The following is a 9,977-nucleotide window of genomic DNA, read 5'->3' as shown; positions in this document are numbered from 1 at the left end:
AACGTATGCCTGGTTGATGGTGGCACTGTCACTGTCTGGTTTAATCTCCTTCTTCCCTTTTGGGGAGTGTGGGTGAAGTGAGGGGATATGTCCTTTGTTGTACTTATTTTCATAAAAGACAAACAGAGAGTCTTTAAATTTTATTTAGAATGAAATCATCACAGTGGACATACATCTGAGAGACAGTTTGGAAAGAACGTAACTCCACAACAAGCTTGGTCCTTGGGAGCAGGGGCAGACCTTCACTATGTCCTACTTTCACTACACCCAATGACATCTGAAGATAAAGTTGGCCTGTAGAACATATTATGAGAAGAACTAAAAACAAATAAACAAATAAAACAAAAACAAAATGAAAAAAGAGTAACTGGCAGAGCTAAGAAAAGCATTTGTAGCCTTAGTGTGCAGGAGGTAGGGGAAGGTTTTTTTTGATCCAAGCCTGGAATTTCTGGATGAAGAGGATGTAAATTCCAGGTTTCTTGGCCTCCCCACATTTATGGCCTCCAGATACTAGGCCATAGAAGGCCCCTTTGCAGACCAGAGGTCCCCCTGAATCACCCTGGAAAGAAAAGGGAAAGATACTTAGTAAGAAGCTCTTGAATTTTTTCTGCCACCAACTTTTGATGACCCAAGAGATTATTCAGTCAGACCTTGGTTCCTTTGTGGCCTAAGGAGTGTCTGGTACAGCCCCTGACTTGGTGGAGGGTGACTGTGTCTCTGTCCAGGACCATGGTTCTGTCGTCCATCTGTCTGTCCATGTCCCTATCTCTGCCTACGACTATGAATCTATACACCCTTTGTAATCAGTGATGACTGAACTAGATTCATCAAGGCAATGCGTAGACATAAAGTTTGAAATAACTCACTGAAATAAAAGGAATATTTCAAAGTGTGAATTTCATTTTGGTGTTCTAGGATCTGAAGTCATGTTGCACAGGAGGATGTTGTTGCGAATGTCTCTGTGGCAGGGATTCTATCGTCTTATTGTCTCTGTATTGTGTTTTTCCCATGTTTTCATCCTTGCAGGGTTGGACTTGGTGCTCTGCATGTGCATAACACTTAGTAAATACTTGCTCAATAAGCTGAGTCTTGGGGACTTACCCTGACAACAGACCATGGAACTTGAATCGATCAAGAAAAGCAGCAGGGTGGCAATGGACCTTTGCCTCTGCTGTCCCTCCCCTGCCACACAGTACCTGGAACTCTGGTCACCATGAAAATACAGTTAAGAGTTTCAAGAATGCTGGTCTGGGGGCACTGCACACACATGTGACCTTGGAAATCATCACACCCTCCTCCCCATAATCACACATATAGTGTGATGTGAATATTGTAGTCTAATTTTAAAAAAATTGGCAATCCATCTGTGCTACTTATTTGTCACCTGTCACCATAAACACCTATTTCTTCTTCTTTTTTTACTACCTCAGGAAACAAGGCTTTGGAAAGTATGAATGTCATTCCTTAAATTAGTCAATTGGGCGGGCAGTCAGTCAGTCAATGTGATTTAAGAAGCACATGCTATATATTTGAGCTTTTTGCATTGAGTCTTAAAAGACCTCCTTATTAATGTAAAAGGTGGCTCTTTTTTATTGTGACAGAGACAGAGAAAGTCAGAGAAAGGGACAGATAGGGACAGACAGAGAGGAAGGGAGAGAGATGAGAAGTATCAATTCTTTGTTGCGGCACCTTAGTTGTTCATTGATTGCTTTCTCATATGTGCCTCGACTGGGGGGCTACAGCAGAGCGAGTGACCCTTTGCTCCAGCCAGCGACCATGGGCTCAAGCTGGTGAGCCTTGCTCAAACCAGATGAGCTCATGCTCAAGCCAGTAACCTTGGGGTCTTGAACCTGGGTCCTTCGCGTCCCAGTCTGATGCTGTATTCACTGCGCCACTGCCTGGTCAGGCTAGAAGGTGGCTTTTTTTGAGGGGGGGAGTTATCTTCCAGTCACCACTAGCAACCTCAGAGTTTGCAGGCTTTCCACCTTTGGGAAGAAGCCTGTAAACTCATCAGAGATCGTCTGTGACCCTGATGAACACAGATCTAATGAGCATGTGTTATGTGTTGGGGAGGCCCTCACAGTTTACTCACAGTAGAAAGTGAGGACACAGAGGGGCTGTGTGGAGTGGGGCGGAGCCCGAGGAGTGGCAGTTGGTCATGTGTTCCCTGTGCCCCTCGTCCTCAGTGCCGGTAAGCAAGGGAAGCCCTCCCTGCCTGGAGAACAGTGCTCTGAGACGCGTCCTCACATGGCATGCTCTCACCTGGCAGGAATCCTTCTGGCCTTGGGCATCTCCTGCGCACACCATGCTTTTAGTTATGATGGGGTTGTGGTTGTAATAACTTTTGCTGTTGCAAACTTGGCGACTTATGACAGTGACAGTGACTTCTCGCAGGGTGTCAGAGGGGTTTAGCAGTTCTGGGTTCATGGCACCCCAGCCAGTGACCTGGCATTTTGTCCCGGCTCGGATGTCATTTCTGGTGCTCGGTGGGAGCAGCTGGATGTACTTGTTGAGTTCTGCAGCCATGTGAAGCTGACAGATTAAAAAAGAGAGTAAATGACCACTCGTCCCCCAGCCGCCTTGTCTTCTGCTATTAGCCTGAGTGGTCTATGTGTGGTCCCCATTCTGGGGTGGCCCCTCTTCTTGACTCTGCTTTGGTGGTAGGCTGCAGCTGCGTTTGTGGTGGCCACTTTTCAGAGCAGACGCTCCAGCCCCCGAGAGCTCAGCGGTGCTGGGGGGCGGGGGCTGACTCTGAGCAGGAATCTGGCCCAGACTCAAATACAGTGGCCTTTGCTCTGGACTGGATGGTTTTCGGTGGAATCACATCCATAGGTCATGACTGAGGACTGGGCTGCTTCCTGCTGGATAGGACCCTTGAGGATGGTCTAGACTGAAGCTGTAACTCACTCCTGTGTCCCTGAAGTCACTTGGTTGGCTCTGTTGAATGAACAACTTGGATTTCTCACTTGCTAACGGTAAAAGCATTTGGGAAGGAAGCTTTCTGTGTGGACCCTTGGGCCTGTCAGGCTGTTCCCCTCCCACGTCATATCTCCCCACCCCCCCACATGATGTGAGCATCAGAGTTGTTGTGTAAAGACGGCCCTGATGCATTTGTGATAAATTCTTGTTTCTTCCAAGTAAAGCAGGCTCTTACCGGCTATATCACATTCCCCTCCAATGTGAGGAGAGTGCTAACAAAATCCTTCCATGCAGATGATTTAACAACTGAGTTGGGTAGTGTAAAAATGTTGGAAGAATCGGAGGAAGGCCGTGCTACATACCTGGACCAGCATAATATCATTTGACTTGGGATCTGATGTGAATCCTGAGAATGGTTTGAACTTTATAATCTCAAATATTTGTTTGGAGGCCTCCTTTTTTGAGAGAGAGTGTGCTCCTAAAACCACTTTGTAAAGCCGGCCTCTGGTAAACCTAGAAGAAGCAAGGAGAATAGGAAGCAACAAAGTGATGCCTAAACCCCCCAGTGAGGGGAAAAAATGGTAGGGAAGTTGTAGACACACAGGGACAAGGACCATCTTCAAGGTCATCTGTCTAGGATTCGGTGGTGACAGAGTTCTCAGTGAATGCAAGTGTGAATGAATGTCATCAAGGGCCAATGGATGACACCTCAAGCCCCCCTCACTCCAGCTCCCCAGCATTGCAAACGAGTATCAGAACTGGCTTCCTACTGTGGGAAAAAAAGGAGTGAAATACTAATTGACTAACATCAAGTTTACAACAAACCTGTGTTAATTTATGTTATAAAAAAGGAAACAATATTTCTTTTTTTTTTTTTTTACAATTTATTTATTTTTTACATTTTTTATTTATTCATTTTTTAGAGAGAGGAGACACAGAGAGAGAAAGAGACAGAGAGAGGAAATAGAAAGAACAGAAGGAGGAGCAGGAAGCATCAACTCCCATATATGCCTTGACCAGGCAAGCCTGGGGTTTCGAACTGGCAACCTCAGTGTTCCAGGTCAATGCTTTTACCCACTGCACCACCACAGGTCAGGCAAAAAATGATATTTCTTGAGTTTGTAGGTTGAACTTGATATCTATCATCAAGTTTTTTTTTAGTAAGTGAGATAAAATATGCATAACATAAAAGTCACAATTTTAACCATTTCAAATATACAGTCTGTGGCATGAAATACATGGACATTGTTCACTCATCACCACTGTCCATCTTCCCAGTGTTCAATGGGTTCATAATGAACAGGTGAAAAGACTCAGCTTGACACTTGCTAACCTGGTATGTTGAGACATTCCTCCAGGCAGTAAGGAGAAGGACAATCTATTCATGTCTGTCAGACATGCTCCCGTGTTCTGTGCCCTCAATCAGAAAGATGATTGGGAGAAGAAAGAAAAACTGTTGTTAGGGTGAAAAAGTGCCACTAATTTGAAATGAGGACACTTGAGGGTACGTAGTGATGGATAATTCCATTGTGCGGATTTAGAGGCTATAAACTGGTGAGTCCAATGAAGAAACAACAGCTTTTTGTGTGTGTTTCTTTTTTTTAAAATCATCCTTGGCCATAGAGAGTTCTAGTACCAGCGTTCCAATAGTGCCACAATGGATCGGGTTACTGTGTGTTGACGAACATTACACTCACGTCTAATTAGGAAAATAGAAATGATATTTTGGAAAACCTGACAACACTTGGGAGCCACTTCGAGTCCTTTTTTAGAACAAGGAAGGTCTATTTGTTTACTTACATATCAATATTTCATTGGTACCTCAAAGAGGGGTCAGGTTGATTACAAAAAACCCCTATACCCATGCATTTGGATTAATAAAGATGAATACAAATTAAAAAGAGCACAGACACACAGAAAGGGAGGGGCAGGCCACCTGGGTCTGAGGACCGAGGGTATGACCACAGAGGGGCGAGCTGGCATGTGGCAGCTCTGTGGCTGCCAGGAATCACCACTTTTTGGTTTCAACCAAAAGCATTTATTTTGGGAATTCCAGCTCTATTTGTTGAAAAGCTCGCTTATTGCAAAATCCAGCTGGGAATAAAATTTCTCCAACGATGTGGATGGATTGGATTTCCTAGGATTGACTCAAACTCAAATTCAACATACTCCCTCCACTCAGCCCTGGAGGGGAAGGATGATGGAAACCCCAGGACCACGTTCTAAGGGGAAAGATGGGCACATGCGTGAATGGCTAAGACAAGGGGGTGCTGCGGGGCTATGGAAGGTGAATTCTGACCTGGGGAAGGGAGCTGAGAAAATTTCTCATCTGCCTTCATTGTTTACCAATTTCCTTGATTAGTTAATGCCTTTGAAATGTTTTGGTAATTTTTGTCTCCGCTGGGACGAGTTACTACTAAAAACAACCCAAGCAGACCACCTGTGCTCTCTGAACTTCCCACTTCTGTATACACTTCAACCGGTCCCACCAAGGTCAATTTCTCTGCTCACGCCATCCATGCCAGTACCTGCGTTCTGGGATCCCACCTCCTTAGCTAAGCCCAGGTCTGAACTACACAGAGGAGCATTACAACACTGGTGTCGTTCACTTGTACAATTGTATAGCATAGTGTTCTCCATGGGTGGGCTTTGGACCACAGCTTCTGAACCATCTGGGGCTGTCTGTTTAAAATGCAGCTTTCTGAGTCCCCTCGGACTTACCTGGAGCAGAGCTGCGTACAGAGCAGGGCAATGTACTGTTTCCAGGTCGTCCTTCTGCTTGCTGAAGACAACCACAGACACTGTCTCTTCTGAGCCTCACGGGGACCCTGCTCAGTGTTCTCATAGTCAGTGGGCTAGATATGCCTTACTACTTGTGGAAGGGTTATTTGGCCCAAAGTGCCACACATTCAGTAGGGGAATAAAGACCCAAACCCAGTTTTTGAGACTGTGTCTAGTGCTTTTTCTACGACATGTCTGGAAGCCCTGTGCCCAGCCCTCTTGTGCCCACTTGGCCAGTCTGCCTGGGCACTGAGCAGGCTTGGATCCACATCTCTGGGTCCCTATTCTTGAGGTCTCTTTTGCATGAGAGGAGGGAATGACTTGGCTGCCCGAGAGGGGTGGTCACAGTTCTACCCCATCGACACGATTAGGTCAGCAGGTCTGCCCCTCCGTGATTACCGTGGGGGGCATGGATAACCAGATAACACTAGACAACACCCATTAAGTTGTTGTGATGTGCTGGATTTCTTGTGGAGCCTTCTCCATATTTTCTCTCATTAAACCTCACCACAGCCCTGTGAGGGAGTTATTATGATTATTCCCAATTTGCAGATGAGAAGACCAAGGCTCCGGTGAATTAACAAACTTGAGAAAGCCCCACAGAGATTAGGATGCAGCTGCCAGTGGGACAACAGCTCAGTTGGTTTGAATCCGGGTCTGAGTTTTTTAGCCGTTCTGCTCTGGAGCCTGCGTAATTCTGATGGAGTGAGGCCGGGAGGCAGGGGCGGTGGGGACTCCCCTCTGATCACTGGCTGGCTGAGGGTAGGGAGGGGAAAATGCTTAGTGAGGGAAGGCACCGAAGTAGACTTGGGAAGACAGCAGACAAGAGCTGGTGAGAACTTTCCTTCTGATAAGTTAAAAGTTGAAAATAAGATTATATGAGGTTTTTTTTGTTTTTTGTTTTTTTGTTTTTTGCAAGTTTTCTTTTATAATTGGCACAGCAACTAATAAAGGAGCCAAGACACTAAGTAGTGAGCAGGGGGCACTGAGCTCTGGTCTCCCCCACTGTTTGCTGGAGGGGATGGGGTTAGCAAGCAGCTCCCACAGGATACTGGGAGCACATTTGCGGGAAGCCACCATTGAACTATTTCATAAATATTTGGGATTTCATAAAGCTTAATATTTTTCCAAGAACCAAGCCACTTAATGACTTGACACCCAAATGTCCTGTAGAGGAAACCTGACCCACATAGTCTGGAGTTTTCAAACTCCAGCCGTTCAGAATGGTATTTAGCAACTTTCTTTTTTTCTTTTTCTTTCTCTCTCTTTCTCCTCTCCTCTCCTCTCCTCTCCTCTCCTCTCCTCTCCTCTCCTCTCCTCTCCTCTCCTCTCCTCTCCTCTCCTCTCCTCTCCTCCCCTCCCCTCCCTCCCTCCTCTCTCTCTCTCTCTCTCTCTCTCTTTTTTGCTAAACTCCAAGACCTATTTCCACTAATTTGTCAATTTGGCAATTCACCTCTACTGATCTTTGGATAGCATTTTATGGTTTGTAAAGGACTTGACTCACTGCATTTCAAGCTTAGCTAAAAAAATAAAACCTCCAATTTATTTCCTTCTTTCTATTCAGCATTTATTAAACATCTATAAGAAGTCAAGCTCTTTTTCTGGGGAGATTAGACTCTATGTCTGTGCACAAAAGCATAACAGAGGTTGTGCGTATTTTGAATAGGATGAACATTTATTGAGAGCCACCCTTCAGCCCAGCTGGTCCCCAGGGGCCAAGTGCCCTGAAAGGGCAGAAGTGATGGGGACACAGGGTGTTTTCTAGGACAGCAGGAAGCTCATTTAAATAAAGTTGCCACATTAAGTTGGAAATTAGTGACTGGCTAGTTAGAAATAAAATAGAAGTTCTCACTATTCCCAGGCTTCAAAATTTCTAATTTGTATTCAAACAGTCTCATCAATGGGGCGATCAAACAAAGATTCCAAAACAAGGAGAAGCAAGTCAACTGAATTGTCCCTTTCAATAGAGCAGATGCCTACAGAGCAAAGCGTTATGGCCAAGAGATCCTTAAGTGAACACTGGAATCTTTCGAGGAAAGAAGGCCCATCTCTTCTTAGCTTATTTAGGCAGAAACATATGGAAGAAAACATACGAACAAACACAAAACCAACCAAACAAATCCTTCGCACAAACAAACAAACAAACAAACGAAACGACACCCAGTGTGCTTTCTACTGTTTTTCCTTTTATGATGGCTGCAGAGCCCCAAGAAAGGTTTTGGACTTTTTTAAGCTGGAGTAAGGAAATCGCAGGCTGAAACAGACTTTGAGAAGTTAGCGAATACCTTCAGAAAAGCTTTTATTTTGAGTGTCCCAGGGAAAGAACTCTCTCTCTCTCTCTCTCCAAAGCATCTATAACCATCTGTGGGCCTCACCTCTGGGAGTGGGGGTGGGGGGCATAGGAGTTAATGTAAGGGGCCTAAAACTCCATAACAAAGCCAGATCCTCTTCCTCCTCCTCCTCATCTTCCTAATAATAATAATAGTAGTAATAATAATAATAATAAACTGCCACTTACTTGTACTTACTATGTGCTAAGCATACTCAAATAATTTTATAGCTATTTTTTAGTCCTCAGAACCCCATGAAGCAGGTATTTCTATTTTTATGAAACAGGGAAGTGGAGATGCAAATGCAGGTCATCTGATCCGCTGGGGAGCTGAACCACCCAGCCAGGCCAGGACACTGCTGTTCCCACTGTGTCTGTGGTTGCCTTCTCTGCACCCCACACAGGGTGCAATTTGCCCAGTGGCTTGGTGGGAAAGGTAGACCAGTTCTCCTTGACAAGAAAAACCCAGGACAGGAAACATGGATGTATGTGAGAAATATAAAGTCCCCATGGCAGCCAAAGGCAGGTCAGAGGCTCTCCTGAGCCAGGCAAGCTGTGCTCGCGAACTTGAGAAAACCATGGAAGCGACAGGGTAGGGACTCACCGGTGGTGGCAGTGGGCTGCAGTCAGCACCCACTGCGGGTGGATCAGGACCCCTCCGCAAATGTGATTGCCTCTGTACTGGAGGGAAGCCATAAACGGCCTGGAGTGAGGGGACACCACTCTCCCTCCTATAACCTCCATGCTGATACCTACAGAAGAAAACAATAATGCTTTAACACACAAAGAAAATATAAGAAAACCATTTCAGGTAATTCTTCTTTGGACAGGCACTATATCATTTTCAAAGGTTAAAAACAAAACAAAACAAAACCCGACAATCACCAAACAGTTATAATTGTACTTATGAACAGTTGTATAGAACACTTTATAGTTTCGAGGTATAGACAAGGTTGTGAAAAATCATCGTTGTTTGTCAAGTAATCATGCAATCAATCACTAGAAATTCGTTTAATGCTCACATGGGGTAGATACTTACACTTTGGAGTTATACAAGCCCCAGATACTAGGAAAAGCAGAGAAAAGGAAGAAAACTTAATCATTTTAATGGCTTTGATTTAAGAAGCCCGGAGGAGACACTCTGTACTGGTGAAGGAGGAAGATTCTGAAGACCAAATTTTGTTCTTGCAAGTTTTTAACTTGCTTACCACAAGTGTTCTCAAGGTAAGGGTTTTCACACCTAAGTGCAAACAAGTATAACAGATGTATGCTTTTAGCAGTTTTTTGGGAGTTACATGTGCAATAAAGCATTCATTTCTGGACTTAACCACTTTGAATATCTGTGTGGGTACTCACATTATAAATGGTGAAAGAATGAGAGATATCCAAGTTGTAAGAACTTAAATGAAAAAATAAAAAAGAACTTAAATGAAGTTTCAGACAGAGATTTTCATTGCTTTAAAGGAATACTGACCATTTTTCCTGCCAGAAAAGAGTACCTAGCATATTTAGTTTCTCTCTATCCCTTGTTTGGATGCAGATTCATTATGCAGAGAGACAGGGAACCCAGCACAAATCATCTTTGTGTTACAATAAAGGCTTCGCTAAAGCCTGGATATCTTCTGGAGAAACCCATACGCTGCATAGCAAACTTATTCCCAGTCCTGCCATTTTTTCTCTAAATTTGGACAAATGAGGTTCAATTTTAGTGACATTTTTTTTTTGTGTGTGTGTGTAGAAGATTTCATAATATTCTTAATGGAGAACACTGGCAACATATTTTTAATTCTGTATCTCTTTTCTACTCATTTTTTTAAAAATTGAAAATGACCTTGTGTTTATCCAGAGGTTTAGTAATAATAATAATATCCTTTAAAAATCAAGGACTGTGTTTGGTGCCCAGGAACAGGTGGCAATGCATGGCCAGGTCTCTACACCACTTTCTTCT

General features: G+C 44.2%; 1 protein-coding gene across 1 annotated transcript; it reads right to left on the bottom strand.

Annotated features, from left to right (window-relative positions):
* Window positions 1–243: 243 nt before the first annotated feature.
* GZMK (granzyme K) lies at window positions 244–9,179 on the bottom strand. Its single transcript, XM_066253555.1, has 5 exons — window positions 9,069–9,179; window positions 8,634–8,781; window positions 3,282–3,432; window positions 2,263–2,532; window positions 244–559 (listed from the first exon to the last, which is right to left on the bottom strand). The coding sequence occupies exons 1-5, from the start codon at window positions 9,130–9,132 to the stop codon at window positions 398–400; spliced, it is 795 nt and encodes a 264-aa protein (XP_066109652.1). The 5' UTR covers window positions 9,133–9,179; the 3' UTR covers window positions 244–397.
* Window positions 9,180–9,977: the final 798 nt, after the last annotated feature.

The sequence above is a fragment of the Saccopteryx bilineata genome, chromosome 1 (genome assembly GCF_036850765.1).
Source record: "Saccopteryx bilineata isolate mSacBil1 chromosome 1, mSacBil1_pri_phased_curated, whole genome shotgun sequence".
Classification (NCBI taxonomy): Eukaryota; Metazoa; Chordata; class Mammalia; order Chiroptera; family Emballonuridae; genus Saccopteryx; species Saccopteryx bilineata.
This window is presented reverse-complemented; position numbering and strand designations above follow the sequence as displayed.